The sequence below is a fragment of the Prunus dulcis genome, chromosome 1 (genome assembly GCF_902201215.1).
Source record: "Prunus dulcis chromosome 1, ALMONDv2, whole genome shotgun sequence".
Lineage (NCBI taxonomy): Eukaryota > Viridiplantae > Streptophyta > Magnoliopsida > Rosales > Rosaceae > Prunus > Prunus dulcis.
Genome location: NC_047650.1, coordinates 35439641 through 35463979, shown reverse-complemented (window position 1 = coordinate 35463979; position 24339 = coordinate 35439641). Strand labels below are relative to the sequence as shown.

The 24339-nt window shown below is 39.3% G+C and overlaps 4 protein-coding genes across 6 annotated transcripts; 2 read left to right on the top strand and 2 right to left on the bottom strand.

Moving 5' to 3' along the window:
• Nucleotides 1–2580: 2580 nt before the first annotated feature.
• Nucleotides 2581–6950, top strand: LOC117614662 (DDT domain-containing protein DDR4). 2 transcript variants are annotated; one of them, XM_034343545.1, is made up of 11 exons: nt 2581–2988; nt 3081–3191; nt 4012–4098; nt 4197–4234; nt 4330–4411; nt 4644–4750; nt 4830–4989; nt 5142–5234; nt 5349–5472; nt 5769–5811; nt 6126–6950. In XM_034343545.1, the coding sequence occupies exons 1-11, from the start codon at nt 2803–2805 to the stop codon at nt 6697–6699; spliced, it is 1605 nt and encodes a 534-aa protein (XP_034199436.1). In that variant the 5' UTR covers nt 2581–2802; the 3' UTR covers nt 6700–6950. The 2 variants fall into 2 exon arrangements, with proteins under 2 accessions (XP_034199436.1, XP_034199437.1); XM_034343546.1 differs by having other exon boundaries at nt 2834–2984.
• A 119-nt stretch (nt 6951–7069) lies between these two features.
• Nucleotides 7070–8501, bottom strand: LOC117613885 (acetylglutamate kinase, chloroplastic). Its single transcript, XM_034342495.1, has one exon. It carries the CDS (start codon nt 8191–8193, stop codon nt 7207–7209), a length of 987 nt encoding a protein of 328 aa, XP_034198386.1. The 5' UTR covers nt 8194–8501; the 3' UTR covers nt 7070–7206.
• Nucleotides 8502–9390: 889 nt separating this feature from the next.
• On the top strand, nt 9391–12882 carry LOC117615128 (aspartate--tRNA ligase 2, cytoplasmic). 2 transcript variants are annotated; one of them, XM_034344139.1, is made up of 10 exons: nt 9391–9975; nt 10061–10168; nt 10319–10432; nt 10550–10840; nt 10929–11039; nt 11230–11283; nt 11879–11958; nt 12074–12189; nt 12274–12388; nt 12566–12882. In XM_034344139.1, the coding sequence occupies exons 1-10, from the start codon at nt 9469–9471 to the stop codon at nt 12690–12692; spliced, it is 1623 nt and encodes a 540-aa protein (XP_034200030.1). In that variant the 5' UTR covers nt 9391–9468; the 3' UTR covers nt 12693–12882. The 2 variants fall into 2 exon arrangements, with proteins under 2 accessions (XP_034200030.1, XP_034200031.1); XM_034344140.1 differs by lacking the exon at nt 11230–11283.
• Nucleotides 12883–14068: 1186 nt separating this feature from the next.
• Nucleotides 14069–23613, bottom strand: LOC117624870 (DDB1- and CUL4-associated factor homolog 1). Its single transcript, XM_034356368.1, has 14 exons — nt 22994–23613; nt 21806–21884; nt 21544–21660; nt 21254–21432; nt 20394–21162; nt 20214–20311; nt 19634–20057; nt 18913–19515; nt 18571–18753; nt 17975–18484; nt 17089–17199; nt 16805–16923; nt 15077–16703; nt 14069–14920 (listed from the first exon to the last, which is right to left on the bottom strand). The coding sequence occupies exons 1-14, from the start codon at nt 23260–23262 to the stop codon at nt 14222–14224; spliced, it is 5787 nt and encodes a 1928-aa protein (XP_034212259.1). The 5' UTR covers nt 23263–23613; the 3' UTR covers nt 14069–14221.
• Between the last annotated feature and the right edge of the window lie 726 nt (nt 23614–24339).

Sequence of the window (24339 nt, the reverse complement as noted above, 5' to 3'; positions counted from 1 at the left end):
ATATAAGGATGTTCCTCCTTACAGATAAATCACAGTCATAAATGTGAGGACTTAAAATTGAACCATTCAAGTAGCATAAATTTTAATCTAGTCATATATTAAATTGTTTATGATATGAACCATTCAATTTTAAGTCCTCAATGCATAAATTTTTTTTTAAATTTTTATAAAGGTAACTGGTTTGACCATTTTATTATCATTGCTATTATTTTCATTATTTATCAAAAATATTGTGCTTTTCTATTTATTTAATCCCAATTAGATGGCATACCAAATGTTTTTCGATTTGCCTTTTTTTGCATAAAGAAAATATCTGAATGACAATATAAAAATATGAATAGTTGAATTCATAAGATCGATCACATCATGGATTTGGATACAAACGAGTGATTGATTACTATAAAGTAACATTGATCAGCAACAAAAATTTATCATTAGATTATAATGAATACCCAACAGACAATAATTTTGGATTAGGTGGATGTTTTTTTATTTGTTTGTTAGAAGGAGCCTCCTCAACTTTGTCTAAATTTTAGTTTGAAGGGTCTCTGAAAACCATGCTCCCTAACAGACAATAATTTTCTTGGTATGTCTGTAACACTAGGTTAGTTTAAATTTGTGTAATTTCGTCCTATGCTAAGCGCGTAGGCCGTCTTCCAGAAGGTTGAGCCACGAATGTCAAGCAGCTGTAGGTGATTTCTATGAACGAAAGCTTGTTCTTATGTGTAACGTGTGAAGGAAATATTAAGTTTATATATTTGTAGGTACTTCGAAAGTTTTTAAGCAACAATATTTTTAATAGAATAGTTTTTAATTAAGAAAGACTTATTTTTTGGTCGAAATTTAGAAAGACTTATCTTCCTTTTCATTACGCAAGATTTTTTTTTTTTACTAATTGTTTTCAGCTTCTTGTTGTTTATTTTAAACAAAAACTTGTTAACAGGATTTTAAGGTCATAAAATATGAGACAGCATTTCTGGGTGGAAATGTCGCGGCACATTCTTCTCTTCCCTGGATTTTCCATGTGTTGGCTTCAGAAAGTCATCACTGCAAGCTAGCACTAAAAAAATGGATGATGCGCGCAACATTGGAACCATTACATGCAAAAACGACGTTCTTTATTATATTACATTTCCAATAAGCTGGCATTATTGCTTGCTTTCCACGGTCATGGTCTTTTTATAATGTCTTTAAAGTTTAATCCAAACTAGTCATTGCGCTACTTTTGGTCAAAAGACTAACCCAAAACTAATAATATTATGTTTTCAAATAAATTATATGGACTACAGCTCTTGAGATTTATCATATTTACATATAAACCCCCTGAAGCTATATATGTTTACCCCCTGAAGCTATATATGTTTTCACATTTTTTTTGGGGTTTTATAAACTACAAGAGATCCCGTGATATCTTAACATGCTTTCACATAATCCGTTACTTTTTTATTTTTTCGGTTGCCACATTTACACACACGGTGTAATTGAGAGGGGCTATTCTTACGCGCACACACACGGTGCAATGAAAAACCAAAATTAAACTCGCATACCACCAGCATCCACGACAACAACTCTACCACTGAGCTAAGACCACTTTTGCCACAATCTCCACTTCTATACTGAGATCAGTCTCTCTGCAACTTGGAAGGGTAGATAATACAGGCCCCTCATTTTAGGGGCTCCTTGGTATCATTGGACCAAAAGGGAGAAGGGCATACCCTAGAAGAACGGATAAGACAAAAGCTTAGGCCCAAGCCAATATAAACCAAATAGCCCAACTTAACTAGCAATACTAAATCCAAATAGGACAAAATACAAGCTAGCAACGAACGAGGAACATAAAGAAACACACGTTTCACAACAGCGAAAATCTCAAAACAGAACAACGAATCCATCTAAAGCATTGGTGAAAATTAAAAAAATTCGAAATTTCATCCAACAACCACAGAAGATTAGTGAAGAAGCACCATACCATTGCACACACGCAAGAACATTATAAAGGAGCAGAAGAACCCGTAAAAAGAAGATAGTTTTCTTCAACACGATGAAAACACCATCACTATTTCTGTCACCACTACTATCTTTATTCTATCACATGTTTAGCACATAATACTTCCCATTATGTATATTTTAATATTTATCCACACGTCTCTGTATATTTTACCAAACGATTTAACATTTTTTGATACTCAAAACACTTTAAAAATATTATTTATCAAACATGTTATTTTAAAAAGAAAATTAGCAATAAAAGCGATTTTGATAGTGTTTAGTAGAAAAATTATAAAGTGTTCATGGGTCATAAAATTTTAGATTAGTACCTAGAAAGAGCTTATTCAAAAATCACTTTCACGTACTTTTCCAAAAGAACGCTTTGATTTGCCATTAAAATTTTGATACTCTTTTAATGTTACTTTTAAAAAAATGCTTATTAGCGAAAGTGCTTCTTAACAAAATAATTCCCAAACGAGCCTTTCATAAGTTTTATAATTCTAATTCTAATTCTAATTCTAATTCTAATTCTAATTTAATCAGAAATTGTGTTGCAACGCAGCGTTCCGTCTCGGACAGAGAGACCTAACATTGGAGAGAGGGGGAGAGTCGAAAAGTCGGTCTTCAAATTAACCCTAGAAATGTAACCTTAACCACGATCTCTGGTAAAAAAAGATTTAGGCGGGAAAACCCTCGAAACAACATTTCACCCCAACTTTAATTGCCCACAACTCTCCCTCCCTTTTCATTGAATTTCATCATCCGCTTCGTTTCTTCTCCGTCTCTCTCTAAGCATATCTTTGTCCGTGCGGTATGGCTGGGGGTCGCCGGAGGCGGGAGGCGAACGACGTCGTCAAAGAAGAAAAGAGGTCAGCGAAGGAAGACGTGGAAGTGATGGTTTTGGAGGAAGAAGAGGAAAAAGAGGAAGATTCTCTAAAGGCTCAGGTCGCGAAGCTTCGTCAGCGATGGGAACTGGCCTCCGTCCTCGACTTCTTGTTCGTAAGATCCTATTTTGTTGGTTTCACAGAGAGAGGTCGCATTTTTTGTTCTGCATTTGTTTTCGTTTTGTAATGTTGGTGTTGTTTTGGTAGGTTTTTGAGCCAGTGGTTGGGAAGGCTTCGAAAATATCAGCTGAAGAGATCGAGATGGGTTTGATAAACCCAGGCGGTGCACTTGCTCAGCTTCACATTGCCCTGTTGAAGGTTAAAAATTTCTTTGATCATATATATTAGTTTGTTTGATTTTACTATATGCTTCTTAAGTTGTTTACAACTTTATATGAAACACCATGGCCTCTGGAGCGATTAGAATGTGTGAGCAAAGGCTTATAGTTGTTGGTGCATTAATGTGTTTTACATTTTGCTATTACTCATTGACATTGAATGGGCATCTGTTTTGGTGTTTGGTGTTTGGTGTTTTCATTTAACGAGATATGTGATTGTTGCTAATATATGGAATATTGTTAGATGATGACAAGGGTGAGAAATGGTGTCTAATGGTTTCTTTTGCTTTGTTTATTTTTGGGGGATTAGGCAGAATTGTGCCTTAATGGATTTTCTTAAGTCATGGATTTGTAGAATGTAATACATATGGTAAATATAAGAATTTAATTATTTAAGTGATATATTACTATATATGTTCAGTCTAGTAATGCTGTTTTGCCTAAGCTTAACTTAAGAATCTAACAGTTGAACTGTGTCATATTCTTTACCCAAGTTTAAATATCTTAGCTGATTCTTTCTCTGTTTAGACTATGTTAGATGATTGACTGAATAATAGGTTTTGGGGAAGACAAAAATGAAGTCAGTTTTATTACTGATTACGGAGAGTTTTTGGACTAAGAAACAAACAGGATAGTCTTGGTAGGATTACATCGATTTCAAAAATCATAAAGAAAACAATTTGATTTGTTTAAAGCTGGGTCTGAAATCCCTACCTATACAAAATATTCGTCTTTTCTTGTTTTCTTTCCTTTTCCACATATGATCATCTTCATCTCATTCTAACCTGTGTTCTTTCCAGGGAATACCACCTGCAAGTAAAGCATTGGATGGCTCTGATGCATGGGTGACTGTGCTTTGTAAGAAACTTGCAACATGGTGGCCATGGGTGAGTTGTTTTAGAATCTAGGAGTTTGACTCCTTTTGCCCCCTTTCTTTATATAGCCTGTGTATAACCTGCAGCAATATATTTTCTCTTTACTGCAGGTTGCTAAGGGGGAGATTCCGCTAGTGGCAGCTAAAGGGTATTGACAATGTGTTAGTTTGACTGTATTTAATCTGATTTAGTTTTTATAAAAAAAATCAACTATAATTTTTGCCATTTGTGCTGTTTTTGCAGAGAAGAGATATCTCGTTACAAGGAACTCGATCCAACAAAACGCTTACTACTCTTAAAAGCACTTTGTGAACTCAGAGCTGATGTACTAAGTCCTACCAATTTTTCCTGTATTTGTTTCTATATGTCTAGGTGGTTTACATGCTTTTTAACCATTGGATCACCTAACTTTATGTTACAATTGCATTATACCTGAACATGTGATTATATGTTGGAAGTATATATGGGAGTTTGATATAAGTAAATTTTTTTGTTGTTGTTGAAAGATGGTGTGATATAAATAACTCTTTTTTTTTTTTTTTTGTTTTGGTTCCCAGCAAGATGATGCATTAGCTTATATTAATGATGCTCTGAAACAAGGAACTGAAGTTTCTTTCTTTCGCAAAAATAAGATAGGAGGAGATGGAAATGGAACTTCTTATTGGTAATATTTTGATATGTTATTAATTTTATGCCTTTGATAGCACAATCAGTTGTAATACCAGTTACTGCATTCATTTCAGGTACGAGGGAACTACGATTACTGGTCATAGATTATACAAGGAAGTAACTGCCCTTGAGTCAAAGGCAAAGGGCAGGGGAAAAGGATGTTTAAACCTAGCAAATATTAGTCTCCAGTGGGAAACACTGGCAACCAATCTTGAGGAATTTCGTAAAGTTGTAGTAAGTCAAAGTTTTTGTTTATCACAAGACTAAAATCAGTATTCAATTGTTGGTAGGCTTCTTGTTCACCGGGGTTTTGTACTTTGTTTTATGAGTATTATTACTAAAATTTGTTTCTCATAAAAGAAATTATCCCTTCCCTGTCATGGTAGGATGAACTCTCATCAAGCAAAGTTGTAGCAGATGTTTCTGTTGCTAAGATTATTGAAACCAATGCTATTCCTGTTCTTGAGAAACTTCAGAAGGTAAACTTTTGCAGTGGCTGTTAATTTTGAAATTGTGGGTACCGTCTTTAGCAGTGAACCTTATGCAACAGCTTAGGCTTGTGTTGTTTATACTAAAACTGTTGTATTCTACAGAAGAAAGAAAGGGCACTAAAGCAGAAAGAAAGGCAGGAGAGGCATCTGAATACTTTGAGAAATTCTTGTGGTGCTGGAACTACTCGTTCCTGTCGCAACCGTAGGCCTGTCAGCTACACATTTGGTATGATGAAAATTTTGTTTGGCTACCTCCTTCCCAACATGTGACATTGCTCCAATAATTTTGATTGCATCAAACACTGGCCCTAACTCTAGCTGATTGTTTATAAATGATGTCTGGGAAATTAGAGTAGTTTCAGGGTAAGCTTTGAACTTGAGAACAGATATTTTATTTCTTTATCCGTTATAATCAATGATTGTTAATTTATTGTGTATGTATCCTGTTATCACTCTGTACTTCCTTATCTACTTATTTTTTATCCTTACATTCTAAGAGATTTTGTTTTGGATAATGTGCAGATGAGTACGATCGGGCTATTCATGAGGCTATTAAAGTAACAAAGTAAGACTTCTGTAATAGTTTTGGATATTTTGCATAGTCCCCATTTTTTGTGACCCTCCTTGCATATTGCATGGTTTCAAGTACATTTTGTATTCTTGGAAAATGATTTTCATCGGCATATGAAGGTTACTACTGAAAGGATGTTATTGTTCTGGATGTATGCAACATTTTTTTCACAATTTTCTTTCATGTCTGTTCGTTACTCTAAAACTTGTTCTTGATTCTTTATGTGGCCTCTTTGTGGCCAAGTCTGCTAGTTTGTTTCCACATTATATTACTTTTCTCACCAATTGTAAATCTTACTTGGGGTCCAGCGGGAAGAGAACTGCCGACGAGAAAAGGCAAGAGGGTAAGCGTAGAAGAAGAAATGGCACTGACACTAATGGTGCCCCGCAGAGAGACACAAACTCAGAAGACAATTCAGGTAAAAAAGGTGATTCCAATGACAGTGACGCCAATGATTCTGGTAATAAGGATGACTCTGCGGGCAGTGACACCTCGAGCGACAGGATTGAAGAAGTTGCTAGTGATGACGATGATAACAATTGGGATGATGGTGGAACAAAGGATGAAGATAAGGGTGACCATAGTGACTCAGGCAAATCTGAGACAGACAAGAACCATGCTCAAACTGATAGTATTGCCCTAAAGCCTATGGGTGTGCGCTGGAGTAAAAGACTAGCTGGAGACACTAGCCATCCAGTTCTGGAAAACAGAAACTTGGGCACCAAGAATAGGTCGAGACAAAGACCCATCTGTAACTCTGCTCTTGATTCTGTTGTAAGACAAGACTCTGATGACGAGAACTCATCAGAACATGCAAACAGTGAGATAGCAGGGCACGACGAATTGCCAGTTACTGATCCAGAAGAGGTCAGTGAAAGCTGAAAGCATTCTAAAGCAGAACCACTCAGGACATTATACAGTGTAAGTTGATTTTCCTCAAACTTTGTATTCAGGAGGAAACTTTTGGAACAATCGTTTGTAAATGCAATAGGACTTCTTTTTGTTTCCCATGGCATCCATCATGTCTCAGTTTCAGAAATTGATCTGTTCATGCCGCGTAGTCCCTGCTAAATCCCTTTTGTTTGTATTTACTGGGACACCATTGTTAATTTATGCCAGATGATTTATACTAATTCATCTGCTAATTTCTGGGGATGTGAAGCTTGATTATTTATGCATCATTTAATGTCACTTAAAATGTTCTTCATGACATCAAGTTATGCAGATATTGAAATTGGGTAACAGTAGAAACTCACCAAAGCATAAATTTATAGTAAAATTTTAGAGCAGCTGATAATTATTGCAAATTATGGGATGACAAGGAGCTCTCAATATTCTCTCTCAAATTCATAAACAATTACACTCTTAATCAAAGCAATTAGCATTTAACTATCCACTAATCATGGTCCCAGCTCCTTCATCAGTCAAAATCTCAAGCAACAAAGAATGGGGCACTCTCCCATCAACAATGCTAGCAGTCTTCACCCCCTGAGCCAAAGACCTTACACAGCAATTCACTTTTGGTATCATACCCCCACCAATTGTCCCCTCCTCCACCATCTTCTTCACTCCCTTGATGTCAATCTCCTTCACCAAGCTAAACGTGTCGTTTCGATCGCTCAAGATCCCCGCCACGTCCGTCAGCAGAATCAGCTTCTCCGCCCCCAGCGCCGCCGCCAGCTCCCCCGCCACCGTGTCCGCATTGATGTTGTACTGCTGCCCCGTCTCGTCCGCCGCCACCGACGCGATCACGGGGATGTGGCCGTCGTTCACGATCGACCACAGCACAGTGGGGTCCACCCGAGCAACCTCCCCGACGAACCCGAGCTTAGCCGCGTTCGGGGCGGGTCGGGCGGTGACGAGGCGCCCGTCGAAGCCGCAGAGCCCGATGGCCTTGACTCCGGCGCGGTCGATGAGCGAGACTAGGTTTTTGTTGACCTTTCCGGCGAGGACCATGGAGACGATCTCCATTGTGGCGGCGTCGGTGACTCGGAGGCCGTCGTGGAAGCTGACCTCGATGTTGAGGCGCTTGAGCCAGTGGTTGATCTCGGGCCCACCGCCGTGGACAAGGACGGGCCTGAGGCCGACGCATGAGAGGAGGACGAGGTCGTTGACCACGGAGGCCTGGAGGGACTCTGATTTCATGGCGGCGCCGCCATACTTGACTACGATGGTCTTGCCTCGGAATTTTTGGATAAAGGGGAGAGACTCGGAGAGGATGTCGACTCGGAGCTGACCCGGAGTGGTTGGGGCTTGTGAGTCAGAGAGCGAGTTGCGGATTGAGAGAGAGAATGGGGGTTTGGGACGACGGAGGGTGAGTTTGGGCGGGAGATTGAGGGGCGGAGACGGGTTTATTAGGGTTTTAGCTGCCAACATTTTTGAGTGAGGCAGTAGAAGCAAGCAGCAGGGAAAGGGTTTGGGGAGGGAGAGTGAGAGTGAGCTTTTCAGAGACTGAAAAAGCAGGGAGGAAGGAGAAGGAGAAAACGAAAACCCACGATTTTATTCTAGTTTTTTTAATCAAGGGTTTAAGTTGAAGGTAGCAATCGAATCAAATCACGAGCGAAAGCAGCATCTTTGCCTCCTCAAAATTGTTCCAGGTAGCAATCGAATCAGATTCTGTGATGGTAAAGAATTTCACAGGGAGATTTTCTTACCTGTTTACCTCTCTCACGGGTTAGGCTGTAAATAAACTTTCCTAATCTTTGAAAAAAAAAATAAAAACACTTTCTTAAGAGATGAGAATGTAGGATGTTAATTCCCATGTTTGATAAATTAAAGCACTAGTAGAGTATTATGAATGAAAAGTTGTTTAATTTTTTAATAATAATTTTTATTTTTTTATTATTAAAAGTTATTATTATAAAGAGTTTTTTAAGGGTCAAAAGTGATATTTAAAAATAATAACATGGACAAAGGACTCACTAGTGTAGTGGTTTGGAGTATTTACTCTTTCAGGCAAGGTCCTGGGTTCAGGTCCTAGCATTAATGTTGTGTTGTGTGTGGTTTGGACAGTGACTCGAGAGTTGTTCAATATCACTGCCCGACACCATTCCCAAACTCGACCCAAAAATATGTATATGTTTATGTTTAAATAAACAAATATATAATTATAATATTTTTGTTAATCCTAAGTTAACATCCCTCTCCTAATTTTTCCTAATTTTTTTTGGAATTTCATATTGATGTGATTTCGAATAGTTGAGTTGAACTTTATAGTATGTGGACGCGTTGAATGATAATTTAATATGAAACATAATGTTAAAATATATTATAAATATTTTTTATGCAAAAAAAATCAGGAATTCGGGGCAAGTATGGGGAATAGTCCCCCGACGAGAACGGGGATTGGGATTTCCCGAAACCTATTAAATGGGGATGGATTCGGGGACGAGGATGGGGATAAAGAGTGAAAACGAGGATGATATTGTCATACTCGGCCCTTACCCGACCCGTTGCCACCCTTAGGCTAGATTCCTCTATAGCCTAAATTGTACTGGTATTGTTACCCCAAAAAAATAAAATAAAAATTGTACTCGTTTATATATCATCCTACAATACAAAACGCACACAACATTTCCAAATATTTTAGCAGTTTTGTTTGTCCAGACATTTCAGTCCACCACTCTATTCTGAACGCGACCCGACCCGACAATGTCCACACCCGAATCGCAACCCCCTTCCGAGGACGCAGCCTCGGTCAGCAAAAAGGCCGCCAAGAAGGAAGCCGCCAAGCAAGAGAAGCTTCGCCGCCGCCAAGAGCAAGAAGCCCTAGCCGCCGCCACTCGCTCTCTCGCCGTCGATGACGAGCAGGACCCGCTGGCCGCCAACTATGGAGACGTCCCGCTCAACGAGATACAATCGAAGACGGTGGAGGACGTCAGCCGATGGACCGAGGTCGGCGCTCTGACGAACACATCGGAGAACCGCTCGGTGCTGATTCGAGGCCGAGCGCAGACGATCCGAGCCGTGGGGAAGAACATGGCGTTTGTGGTCGTCAGAGAGAGAGGCTTCACCGTGCAGTGTGTTGCCACGGTCCAGCCTGATACCGTGAGCCGCCAGATGGTGAAGTACGTTGCCGGTTTGAGCCGCGAATCGATTATTGATATTGAAGGAGTTGTTTCTGTTCCTAGTGTTGAGATAAAAGGCACCACACAGCAGGTAATTTTTTATTTCAATTTTTTTTATTTTATGAATTCACTGCTTAGTTAATGCGTGATATAATTGAAATGTTGATTTTAATTAGGTGGAGGTTCAAGTGAGGAAATTGTACTGTGTGAGTAAAGCTGCTGTGCTACCTATTAATATTGAGGATGCTGCTCGAAGCGATGCTGAAATCGAAAAAGCTTTGCAGGTACAATGATTATTTAAGAGAGTAAGATGAGAGGTTTTTTTTTGTTTTTGTTAATTGGATTCTTGAAATTTTGTCAAGGATTTGGATTATTATTATTATTATTTTTTTTTTTTTGTATGTAAATTTATTGGATCGTTTGGTGGGTTTTAGGCTGGAGAAAAGCTTGTTCGTGTTAATCAGGATACACGCTTGAACAATAGAGTTCTTGACTTGCGAACACCAGCGAATCAGGGGATCTTCAGGATCCAGAGCCAAGTTGGAACTGTAAGTTTTGTTTGTAGCATTTGCAGATATATGCTTTGTGTTTGTTTCTCTTTGTAAATTTGTAGAAAATTTGTTGTTAGTTTAGTTCTGTATGTAATTGGTTGTGTTATTGTGTAGATCTTTAGGCAGTTTCTGTTATCTGAAGGCTTTTTTGAAATCCACACGCCAAAACTGATTGCTGGTTCAAGCGAAGGTGGTGCTGCTGTGTTTAGACTCGACTACAAGGGTCAACCTGCCTGCCTTGCCCAATCACCTCAGCTTCACAAGCAGATGGCTATCTGTGGTGACTTTGGCCGTGTTTTTGAGATTGGTGGTGTTTATAGAGCTGAGGATTCCTATACCCATAGGCATTTGTGTGAGTTTATTGGTCTTGATCTTGAAATGGAGATCAAGAGTCACTATTCTGAGGTAAAGTTTGAATTTCTAAGGTTTTCTCTTAGCACCCAATATTATCATGGATGTGAATTTCTGAGTAGTTATATGCTTGTTCGTGCAGGTGATGGATATTGTTGGCCGTTTATTTGTTACAATATTCGACACTTTGAACAAGACTTGTGAGAAGGAGCTTGAAGCTGTAGGGAGGCAATATCCCTTCGAACCATTGAAGGTCATGATTCTTATTTGTTTTTTTATTGACATTATAATTGTAATGTGATATGTTTGGTGTGCTGCATGATCTTTTCCTAATAAACTCATTTATATTCCTGTCAGTTATAGAATAAACTGTTACCAAATATTTCAGGCCTGTGCACATAAATTTTTTGGATTCTGATTGTTGACATGTCATAAATTTGCAGTACTTGCCAGAGACTCTACGCCTTACATTTGAAGAAGGTATTCAAATGCTCAAGGTGAATACTATGCTAATTTTATTTATTTACTTATTTTCATTGGTTCATGTTTTGCACTGAATAAAATAGAGAAATTAAATGAATGATTGTAGATTTTGATAGGGCTGTATCACAGTTCACAAGTCACATAGTTCTTGAGGAAGCATGACTTTTAAGAAATCTTGAAGCTGAAGAGGGGATAGAATACTATCATACTAGTTTGATCTTTCATGCAGTGGTTATGATTAGGAGAGCTTCAGATGGAGTGGCAAGCTCCATGTAGGCAATTGCTGGTAATTCAGAAACTTGTGTTCATAAGCCGTAGAAAACAACCCAACAAATTAGGTAGTCTGGAGTTATCTTGCAGAGTGGGCAACAAATGAAAACAATGGATGCACAAATGCATGGATCCGTGTGCAGGCCATTGAGGGAGAGGAGTGCCTTGGAATTTATAACTTGTGCATAAATGAGCTGAATATTTCTTTGTTTTATTTATTTCGACTAGACTTTTATGTATATGATTTTTTTGCATGCATGGAAGGCTAAAACATGCACGACCTGCTTTCAATTGCAGAGTTTTCTTTCTTTTTATTGTAAGTTTGACCTCCTTGTACAGGATGCTGGCGTTGAAGTGGATCCTATGGGGGACCTAAACACTGAGGCTGAGAGAAAACTGGGGCAACTGGTTCTGGAGAAGTAATTTTTAATTTTCTTGTTCTATATCTTCGTAGTATATATTTTAGTTTGCGCTCGTTTAATATAGATTCTGTTGTTATTATAAATGTTTGACCTGGATTTTACTTGATCATAGGTACGGCACTGAGTTCTACATACTCCACCGCTATCCTTTGGCTGTGAGGCCATTCTATACGATGCCTTGCCACGATAATCTTGCCTACAGTAATTCATTTGATGTTTTTATTCGAGGTAAATCATCAATGGCTGGATCAGCATTGTTGTTTTGGTTTTAAATATCAACGAAAATCTAATTATCTATTTCCCATCCCTCAGGTGAGGAGATAATTTCTGGTGCCCAACGTGTGCACGTGCCAGAATTACTGGCTGAACGTGCACAAGCATGTGGGATTGAACTGAAGACAATTTCAACATATATCGATGCTTTCAGGTATTCTTATTTTTTCTTCCCTTGTTATTATTGATATCATTTTTTTAAAATATTCCAAGTCAAAAGCTCTTTACAAATTTTGCTTTTTACCATGCTATACACCTCTGTGCCGCTCAGTATGTTTGGCATGAGTTTTTTTGGCCCAGCTCTTGTTAACCCTTGTGATGGCTCTTACAGATATGGTGCACCTCCGCACGGTGGGTTCGGGGTAGGGCTGGAGCGCGTTGTCATGCTTTTCTGCGGTTTGAACAACATCCGCAAAACTTCTCTGTTCCCTCGTGATCCACTTAGGATTGCCCCTTAGTGTATTATTCATTTTGGCAGAATTCGATCTTTAGAGATCTTAAAACATACTTAATTTCGTTTCTGTTCTTTAGTTTGTGAAACTATCAATTCTTACAAGCGATAAATGCACATTGTCAGATGATTGCGTCGTTTTTATTGATGTTCAGACGATTTGAAGTGAATGGATGGATGGATGGGTTAGAAGGCAAGTAGATGGTATACATGTTTATCTATATGGCAAGTAGATAGTAGATGGAATGCATGATAGCTCGCCACCTAATAGACAAAAAATTCTTATGTGGACAAACCTAAGAATTAGGAGTTCAATTTTCTTTAACAAAGTTATTTTTCAGTCTAACCACTAACAAAGTGAAAGAAGAGCAAAATCCATAATGTTTATTTTGTTCTCTCTATATGCTGTCATATTCTCTCTGTGTTAGTAGTTTTTTGTATTTTTCAGTTTGTATCGTGTGGGTTTCTGTTGAGTATTGATCTACTGATTCTTGATCTGCTTTGTTTGGATACGTTTGTGCTGAAAATCTTTATAACGAAGGGGAATATTTTTACTCACCACTTTAGATAAACAAAAGAAAAATAAAATAATGTTGTAAAATGAACTGGAATATGTGCGAATATTGAGCTGCACGTAAAGTAGATGAGACACAGCATTTAACGAGGTTCGGCTATACCTACGTCCTCGGAGAGCAGCAGCAGTAACCTTTCATTCATAACATAATAGGGCTACAACTTTAGTATTTACAATATGTATGCTCACTGAATTTTCTCTCTAGGAGAATTTCTCTTTGCTCTCTTTCTCTTCACACACTCACCCTCTTTCTTCCTTCCCTTCATCTTCTCTCATTTCATCCTACATTACAAGCAAATATAATGCCTATTTATAGGCAAAGCAAATGGTTTGGTTTGGTGGGTGTGTGATTTAGTTTAGTAGGTGTGTGGTTTGACTTGGTGGGTGTGTGATTTGATTTTGTGTTGAACTTGAATGTTAGAGCATGTGGGCTTCAACCATTCTTCTTTACAACAAATAAAAAGAATTTGGACCCCTATGAAGGCAATGCAGGCAGGAACGCAAGAGAGAAGTCTTCTTCATAGACAACTTGCAGAGTTTGGAGGTCCAAAACTACAAGAACCCCCACATGCCATTGAATTGATGGGGTTTTTTTTTTTTTGTTTTGTTTAAGGGGATGTCTTTTCCAGGTTAGGTTACGATTATGAAATTGCATACCACCAAAACGGTGCGTTTAATGGCTTAAAAATAAAATTTCTAAAATCTCCCAAAAGAATTGAATTATTGCATTCCCATAAGTTTCAGAACAATTAATTATGGTGTAATCACTGAACCCAGCAAGCGAAAAAACATACGAAGGAAGGCGCGGGTGAAAAATCTACTTGTAAACTAATGAATGAAACTAGCCTTCTTCTCATTGGTAAATAATGCATCAAGGAAAAACCAAAAAGAAAACAATTAATTACACTATCTGGTCAACTACTAACACCAATCTAATCGGGTTTAAGAAAATTATGTTACAGTTAATATCCAAAACCACCCACATAATCCTCATCACCACTGCTAAAGGATTCCATAAATTGACTATCGTCGTCGTCGTCGTCCTCGCCATCTGTCACAATCTCCAGTATTCCACCTCCTCCCTCAAAGTCATCCATAATAAAATCTCCGTCCTCGTCATCATCGTCGAGGTCACTCACGCTGTCATCCTCATCATTGCTCATATCATCAACATCACTGTCAGAATCCCCATCAAGATCTGGGCCCAGTATAGGGTCCACATCATCGTCATCATCCTCATCCTCGTCATCTTCATCTTCTTCACTCTCAGCATCATCAGGATCAGAATCATCATCAGTCGGCCTCCGGCGACCAATTTCATAAACCCTAGCAGAAGCTAACATATCATCTTGGTCATCCATTGTGATCAACCCAACAAAGGAATCAGTTGGCTCTGTTGCAAAGTCAAGGACACAACGATCAACTGGAATAGTGGCAATGTCAGAGTAGTTAACTGCATCCACCGTGCGGAATGCAGCGAAGAGGGGATGCTTTACACGTCGGGTGTGAACCGCTGACATTACATCCTCCAGATTTCGCCGGAGGATTGCATAAATTACATCGCCGCGTGCATTGAAAGTTATTGTTGTCTGGTCTAATGAAGGTACACTCCGAAGGAGTCTGAATTTCCGGAGATCCCAGACCTCAGAGTTTATAATCACCTATTGAAAAGAAAAAGAAAAAAGAAAAAGATTAGAATGACCAAAAGAGGAGAATACAAAGCTTGCGAGGCAGAATGCAGATGACTGCTTTGGAAAGAAAAAGAATACAATAAGAATTAGCCTACTGTGGTAGACGCAAGGTTTCTTTCTACATACCTCATTCCCAGCAGGATGGAAGCCACCGCCCCCATAATCTGTAAACTGATCAAAACGATGAACAGGGATAGGAACCCGTCTGTCCCATAGGACTCCATTCCAAAGCAGCATTGTGTCTGAAGGGTTGAAGTGTATATGAGAATAAGAATGTCCCCGACCTGTAGAGCTAGCAGATGTATCTGACAGTTTCGATTCCAACTGGCTAGTTTGGATGTCATACAGGAGAATCTCTCGCCGGGCCAGCTCTGATGGAAGAGCTGCAAAAATATCCCCAAAATTGCTAAATCTTGCAGCCTTACACCCTTCATAGGAATGCATGGGCCCAGAAGAGACTGAAGATGCTTCCCACAACCTCACATCCTGGGAGCTTGAAGAAAGCACCAGCTGGGTCTCACCGGAAAGATGTGACTGAACAAGCGTTATAGGAGACTGGTGGCTTGCGCAACTCTCCAGTACATTGCTGCTATTGGAGTCAAAAATTTTGAGCTCACCCCCATGGCCGCCTACTGCAATATGAGCGGAATCACTAAGAAAAGAGATGCATGTCAAAGGGGCACCAGAATCATCCCGACAAGTTCGCCATGGTCGGAATCTACTGTAAACAAACTGACGATCCCTGCGATTTCCGTGGACCCCACCATACATGCTTTTGAACTCGCGAGTACCGAGCCGGGCTGTAACATTCGATGGGGCATCAAGGCTTCGTCTTGGTTCAGGGCAAACATGTGGGTGTAAAAGAGAGAGTGGTGGAAGAGTGGTTATAGGGGCGGGACATTGCCGGTGCTGGTGCTTCAAATACTGAACAACCACAGAGTCTAGAGTTAATCGCTCTGCATTGCTTGGCTGAGGGTCACTCTGCAGCCCAAATTGGGAGGATGGTGTTGTCAGGCCCATGCTAGAATTACCATACTGGTTATCATCAGGATACTCTAATGGAAAACAAGCTGGTGTTGATCGACCATATTGATCTCTTAAGTTAGCAGTTGGTGTAGAGAATCCACCAGCATCAGTTAGTAGGCTGGTCTTCCGCATGGTAGTGGGTGTAGGACCAACTGGAGATCGAAGCCCTTGGTCACCAGTGTGAAGACGTTTCCCTGATGATAGCAAACACCCAGGATCCTTTAACTCAGATAATTTCCGTTTCATTGGCAAGACAATGGGCGTCTTGCATTGGGACTCTGTATCAAAAGTAGGCTTTGGCAGGGATGCCGATGGAGTTTCTGATGCATTTGCAGATGCAGAAAACTGTTTTGAAGCACCAAAGACTTTCCTGGCTGATGCCCAGTGAGAATCATGGGACTGAGATTGATTCCTCGACTGTAGAGCAAAATTAGGAGAGAAAACTAAAGGTTTTTTCTTTGAATACGAGAAAGCAGAATCAAATTTCACACTTGGTTCCTCATCCCTTGCAGTAATCTTTGATTTGTTTGTCAGAAATCCACTAGGTGTGCGACCAGAGGGCCACTGAAGTTGTACAGAGGGAGCTTCCTGTGTGGCCTGATGAACAAGAGATGAGGGGGCAGCCAAGGATGGCAAAGGCATCAACTGAGCCTCTTTTAGCAGTGAAGCAGCTGTTGTGGCCAAACCAGATGCCTGAAGGTGTTCGTGTATCAAGAGCAATAGTTCCCTGACATTTCAAGTACACATAAAGAGGGAAAAAGTCAACAGAAGAATCAAAAGCAACAAATTTCAACAAATACTGGCACTATACGAGGAATCACTCAATACCTGGAATGGTAAGTAATAGGAGTGGCAGCAGCTATAGCTGCCCTTTCTATGCGCCTCAAAGTTGGCATAGCAGCATCAGTGGCTGCCAATGTACTAGCTCGTCCAGAATTTGTCACAATCTACAACAAAAATAATATCGCATGAGTTTTGACCATGAAGTACAAAGCAGGTTGAGGGAAAGGGAAAAGGGTGCGGGCAAAAGGCCATGGAATAACCCTATCTCAACTGATTCTGTTAAATAAACATTATTTCTAAGCAACTTCTAATTGTAAACAAATGCTTACCGCAATGAGCTCAATTGCTGCCTGTGAAAGTTCAGCTTGCCACCTGCCTTGCTCAGTTGCATTTGTCTGGCTCCCTGAATCTCGAATTAGTTCTGAAAGTTTCTTTCCAACCTAGAACATCATGTTGCACTCAGTAGCAGGAAAAGATTGACTAATATAACATAAGGTCCTATCTTTAGACAATGACAAAAAAAAAAAAAAAACCATGATTAAGAATTTAATGACTTAGAACTTGATGGAAACAGTGAAGAATAACAATAAAAGGCAGTAAACTATGTTTGAAACAAAATCAAAAGTTGAATGTAGAAAAATTAGCCAGCGACAAAGTTATGTCTGAGGCAAAGGGCCAACTAAACCTTCAACTTGAACTAGCGGAGCAGCATAAAATAAAAGAAGACAGCATAACACTTCTCAGTCTTCTCTGCAACTGATGCTAAACCCTCTCGTCTGTAAACAAAGAGATTTGAATGTAGCTTCTATAGGAATACTGAATTCCAGAATGCCTTAAAACGTTTACTTTGAAAGTATTTCTTTCTCCAGAATATTTAAAGTTCTGGATGAAACTGTACTCATCTCCTAAAGGAAATTTTTAGTCTCGCATTCTCTTGCCCCCCATTTTGGATGCGGAAGTACATTTCCTTAAGGCCCACTAACAGAGGCGACTTATTAAAAACAGGAATCCCTGGTGTAAAATAACTGAGCATGCCCTAATTTCCCTGTACTTTATTTCTTTTTAAAAAAAGTCTGATGTTTTGCAACATCATTTAAACCGAATGAGCCGAAGGAGAAAAGATAGGGGTCAACCACATCCAAGGGAAGAAAGTATAAAATAAAATTTTGATTCTGTAAAGCTGTCATGTCAGTATTGCGTATAAAAGTCATGTACCTGGAGCTTTGTCAATATATGGGCAATAGTATCATCTCTGGCTAAACCAAGGAGGACTCGACAAGCAAGTGCACGGAGACAGTCAAGTGCCGCAGGAGGTGAATATATGCGTGGTTGGAGGAGATGCAGGAGAACCTTTATCCCGTTGTTGGCGCGAACAGCCTCCCTTGCTTGGCGATAGCCTTGCTCTAATTGTGCAGCCAGGCCGGCACCACCTGCAGCAGGTCCTAAAGATATTCGGCGATCCCCCACCAATCCTGACGTTGCTGTGGCAGCAGGTGCTTGTGAATTGCTACTGTTGGACTGTGTACCAGGTGCTGCTGCACTACCTCGATCTACTACATCTGAGATATTACGTTCTGTGTTTCTATCTCTAGTCTCTGTAGCAGGACCGTTTGAGGTTTGGGCAGAAACAGACTGCTGACCTTGAGCATGCAAAGGCGGTTTATTACTGATTGAAGGTGGAGGACAGACAAGATTGACCAACACATTTAGTGCAGGCTGAATGATCTGGAAAAACACAAATAGATAATTAGAATAAATCCAATGATAAAGGCAAAGCAAGATGGACATCCAGTTATAAACAAAGTCTCTACCTCAGGGTCCACATAACTACCACCAACACTTGCTGCATCCAAAATGACCGCTATACCAACACGATTATTGCTTAATGTAGAATTCACGATCATCTTGCGGCTGCTAGGGACCAACGTAACAATATGCAGAACACCCAATGCATATTGAAGTAAATCATGTAAATAACGCTCAACTGGCGGAGCCTGCGGAAATCAAAATTCAGCATATCCAGAGAAGGCAGAAAGTGAAAAGTGAGTGAGCATATTGAAAGTTCATGTGGTAAGGGTATAGGAATACAGTACAACATTGGCCTGAATAATTTCACACACAGAGAGAAAGAACTTTAATGTAATATATTATACCTGGCATAACTCCAACATAGTAATATGTCCATTAAAACGCAAGAACTCATCGACTGCAGGCCAACGAGTTCTCACAAATGCAGGACCCAACTTCCGGTCCTTCTGTAACTGCAGAAATACTGCATCCAAAGCTTCATTGCTGATGTCAAGTGGCTTGTAAGCAGCCCTTACACTTGGAAGATTCCGAGCCGCACTTCGATTGTTTTTAATTGGACGAATAGAATCCACGAGCAACAGAAGATGGGCTCTGAAGTATTGCCGCAAAGCAACACAAGTGTGGTAAGCTATCTGTTTCTCCGATGAAGTCAGTACCTCTGCAGGTGACCTTTCATTTCGAAGTGATCCTGAACCAGCGAGTCCTAATGCCCCAGAATTTACTCCAGATCTGACTGATGCAGCATCATTTAAAAGGCCCAGTAATTTATGTAAGCCTTCCTGAGTATCAAAAGCATCAAGAACTGCCCGGAAAACAAATGCAGCAGCAAAAAATAAGGCTGCATTTTTCCTGGCTTGATCCTGTGAGCACTCAAGAAGTTGAAGAGCTAACTTAACCACCTGGTTGACCACATCTGAAGGAAGAGCACAAACACGCTCCATAATTCCCTGAAAAAAGATTAATTGGTCATCACAAAAGATGAAGACTAGATGGATATTATTATCATGATACAAGTAAATGGGAAATTAGTCTCTAACAGCTCAACTTCACACCACGTGTGATTACCTGGAGAGAACCAATAGTAAATAAGCAAGAAGAAAGGCCAAAGAAGGTTTGAGCAACCCTAGGGACAGTAAGCAGTTTCTGCATGCCACCCCTATCCACAAACAAGGCAGCAAATTTCCGATGAGCAGCCAAAGCACAAATGAGCTTCATTATATCAGGCAAGAGCATTGCAACCTTTGATGCCTCTTTATGTCTAGAATATCGTTGCAATAATGCAAGACATACGTCTACCCCCTTTTCATGCAGTACAGGTCCAAGAACTTCGACATATTCTCCAAGAGTCTCAAGACATTGAATACAGTATTTTTCTCTCAACTGTGCAAGGGACTCGGCATCAAGAATGAAGTATTCTTCAGCATCTTCATGGATTTCTGGTTCTGTGCTGCTCGATGTCATTGATTCAGCATTGATGCTACTCGAGCTCCTGCCACCAATCCATAGGAAGAATTATAACCCGCAGTAAAGAAGTATTATTCTAAGGCAGTACAGCCATAAAAAAAAGTTGATAACACAGCGTGTGATTCATCAAGTATCTGTACTATATACCTCTTCTTTGCATTTAAAAAAATGAAATACCTACCTTGAAACTTCAACTGAATTGGCAGCATCAATGACAGTAGATGCTGCTCTTGAAGCAGCCAAAACTGCAGCTTCTTCATTATTTGTCATTTTGAATTCCTGCATAATTAAGCGGCAAACAACTGAGAAGTGAAAACTAAACAAAAACCATTACAGAGAGTGAGAATAACAGCTTTTGTACCTCTAAAGCTGCAGTTTTGACAACTTCAGCAGCAGCATCACCAGCAGCTTTGATGGCTTCTGCAGGTGCATTAGCTGCTCTGGCTTCAGCTTCTGCGGATCTAACTGCTTTCTTTACTAAGTCAGAGATATCTTTACATCCAACTCTGCAGTCCTGGAAGCAGTCATCGTTATCCTCCCTTTCCAGATAGAAAACATCTGTATTCCTGTCCAAACACTTCCTAGAATCTGGTATTTTTTTCACATCGGAATTTTTCAATGCAGCTCTGTCTCTAAAGCTCCGTCCCTGCCCCAACCTACTACCAGATCCTGGAGAGGTCAAGAGCTGTTCATTCTCTACAGCACCTTCATTTGCCCTTCCCTTCCCTCTAGATCTTGTCCATCCACGGTTGGGTCTGCGCCTTGAGGAGTCGTCTCTCACATTTTCATCAAAATCTCCAAGTTTCATCTTTCCATCTGCATCATAGATCTCAACCCCCTCAGCCAATCCATCAGGTGGTTCTCCCCCATCAACATTCTGGTCATCTAAACATCTCTCATCTGTTATCCTTGGATCATCAAAATGAGTTGTTTCCAGAACCTGCCGAACCCTACCCCGACCTTCATCTCTACCTCTTACACAAACAGCATTCAAGGTATTTTTGATCTCTGTTAAATGATTAGAATCCTTTTGAGTAATACTTGACTCCCCCAAAACACGCACACGAAGATAACGCATAAGTTTGGCAGACAATCCAGACGTCAACACATCTTCCACTACTTGACCACCACTATTTTCAATAAAAATTAAGATATGTGAACCAAACTAGTCAATAAGAATAAAATGAGAAGGGAAAATAAAGATACAAAGAAGGAGCATACCCAGCCAAACATACAGCAAGAAGTCCTGTAGCATAGGTCTTTAGCATTTCAAAATCTGAGACCTCCTTGCCCCCCAAATCATGCTTCCAATTCTGGTATTCAACAGATGAGCTGGAAGTCTCATCCATCACCCAATCTTTTATTTTCTCCAAAACAGCTTCTTCAAAAACATGAGGATACTGTATCACATTCACGCTTGTCAGATTGATAATAAGCCGTAATAATCATCTTCATTAAGGAACAAATAAAATAAATGAAACTCGATGGTATCAGAAAAACAACAATCTTACAATCCAGGTTAGTGAACAGCTTAAAAGCAGCCTTCCAGCAGCTGCCTGGACGGCAACAGAGTATCTTGTTTCCGACAGATACTTTGAAGATATTAATTCAAAGAAATCATCATGTTCCTGGCAAAAAGAGAAAAAAAATTAGAACAAAAGCTTGGTCCCTGCAAACAAGATATAATCCACATATATGAATCCATTTTAGCAACCATCCCAAAAATAAATACATAAAAATTACAAAAGGTAACCACACGCCAAAACCAGTTACCCGGACTAAGTTCCCTAGCCGTCCAATGTTATGTGAAGCACGAGCATTGCTGGATGAATGACCATTCTCTTCCATGTATCTGCATTAAAAGATGGTTTTTTCTTCTTTAGGTAAGGTTCAGAGTTTATTTACCAGAACAAAGTTTAACAATGTAAATAAATAATCGGCCACATATATATAAGATCACAGACTTGTGCAACGAAACAAACAGTGAAAAGTCAACTTACAGTACATATATAACCAAACAAAGCATTCTAAATAAACAAGAACAATCATAATGCCCACCAAAAAAGATATTAGAACTTCAGATTCTGAAGTATTATTACCTAGCTATTAGAAGTAGCCGCCATTCAGCCAAAATCCATATGTAAACCACTCAAGCACACCCCAAAGTTACTTCCAAAATCAACAGTTAATACATCTAGTGAACTGACTGCTAACTCTTTCCTATGCTAAGAATAATAATTCCCGTACACCAGAAAAATTTTAAAATCATCGACTCGGCATCCTAAGACAGTTGCTTGAACACATCCATCGCCTTGGCCATTGAAAAATCCTAACCTCATGATATAACTACAATGACATTCCATGTCGTCCTTAAACCCTACCTTTGACTACAGCAACTCAAAGTCCAAACAAAGTCTTCAAACCAAATTTACATTTTCTGTGATCTTCTGCCCTACATGACCTATCAAGATTACATATCAAGTATCGATACCTAATCCTACCAGAATATCATACCACCAGAAAGCCATGCATTACTAAGTAAAGAGGAAGAAGTATTGCTTACAAGGAAATGAAACGTCAACTGTGTAAATGAGAGTCACCAAGAGCATTCCAAAAATTCACATTATCACCAATTTCAACACAATAAGCAAATATATAATTATACAATTGCCAACAAAGCCATAAAATTCACACACAATACCTTTGAAATCATTAATCTAAAACCTCTTAATTTGTAAGTTTATCGTCATTAATCGAGTCACAATTTTTTTTAAAAAAAAACTCAATATTGAAAGGAAAAGAAAAATAAGAAGAAAATGCAAATGATGAAAACACAAAGCACAGCATTACAACAATAACTCGCACTGAGTGGCATCTCACACTCAATTCTTGAATAAATTCGCATCAATTTACATAAAAAAGCTTCAAAAACAAAAGTTCAAAAGAAGAAACGGTTCGAACCGAGACTCTTGAGTTTCAAGAAGGGAGGCAAGTGCGTGAAGAACAGTAGGATTAGGGTTATCCGGCGCGGAAGTGATCTTGTCCATAAGCTTCTGGGCCTTGGCAACCAATTCGTCGTCTTCATTCTTAACCTCCTCTTCTTCATCGTCGTCTTCGTCCTCGCCTCCTTGAGATTGGGATTCGGGCGCTGGCGGAGGCGGTGGAGGTGGCGCTGGTGGCTGGGCTTGCCCTTGCCCTAAGGTTTGCTGCTCATCCATGGCCGCCTCCATATGCTATCGAATACAGAGACAGATGAATTGGTATAGAGAAAGAGAGAGTCGCGAATGGAGTAACAATTGAAATTGAATATTTCTGTGTTTGTGTGTTTTATGTACGTTAATGTTTTTGAATTGGATTTTCAGGGTTTGTGTTATTTAAAATTTTATAGGTTTTTGGAGTTTGCAGAGCGAAAGAGATAGAGAGGAAACAAAAAAAAAAAATTGAAAGAGGAACAAAAGTTGTTCTTGCGCAGTGTGCGTTCGATTTTATAGTGGAGGAGAAAAGAGTGCGAAAAAGAAAGGTCGAATCGGAAAGTTCCGGAACAACCCGACCCGGTAATTTGGAACCCTACCCTACCGGCGTTCACTTGAACCGGGCGTCATCTGACCCCTTTTGTGATTGCTTTATTTTTATAGGAGCATTTTTTTTCTTTTACTATTATTTTTAACAGAAAACAAAATTTACCACATCACTTACGACATGTTTTAACTGACCAAAAATTTACCACAACACTTTACGAATTTGAATATTATCAATTTCTCACTTATTTTTTTGTCCATATACACTCTCTTTTGTTTTTTAATACTTTTGTAATCTATTATATATATACAGTCCCGATCTCTTGGACCACAGGAGTCCAAGAGATTGTGGTCACCCACCGTTGGATATTAATCTAATGGTTCAAAATGATATATATATAAATGCAATATGACATAAATGATTATTACCCGATTCAAGTCAACCGTTGAATTTACATCCAACGGTGAGTGACCATAAATCTCTTGGACTCCTGTGGTCCAAGAGATCGGGACTGTATATATATATATATATATATAAAGCAAAAAGTAGAGAATTGTGAAACATTCAAAATACCAACAAATGTCCTTGGTTAATTCAAACATTAAGAATTAAAATTTCACATTTTTTATTTAAAAAAATTAAAATTAAAAACAAAATTAAATAATAAGTTCTGCTTTCATAAAACACAACTACCCATATTATTTTTTCTTAATTCTAAAAATAAAAGAAAATCAATTGGCACATGCGTGAGCATGTGCCAAGGGGCTAGTTACCATTAAGAGAGAGAA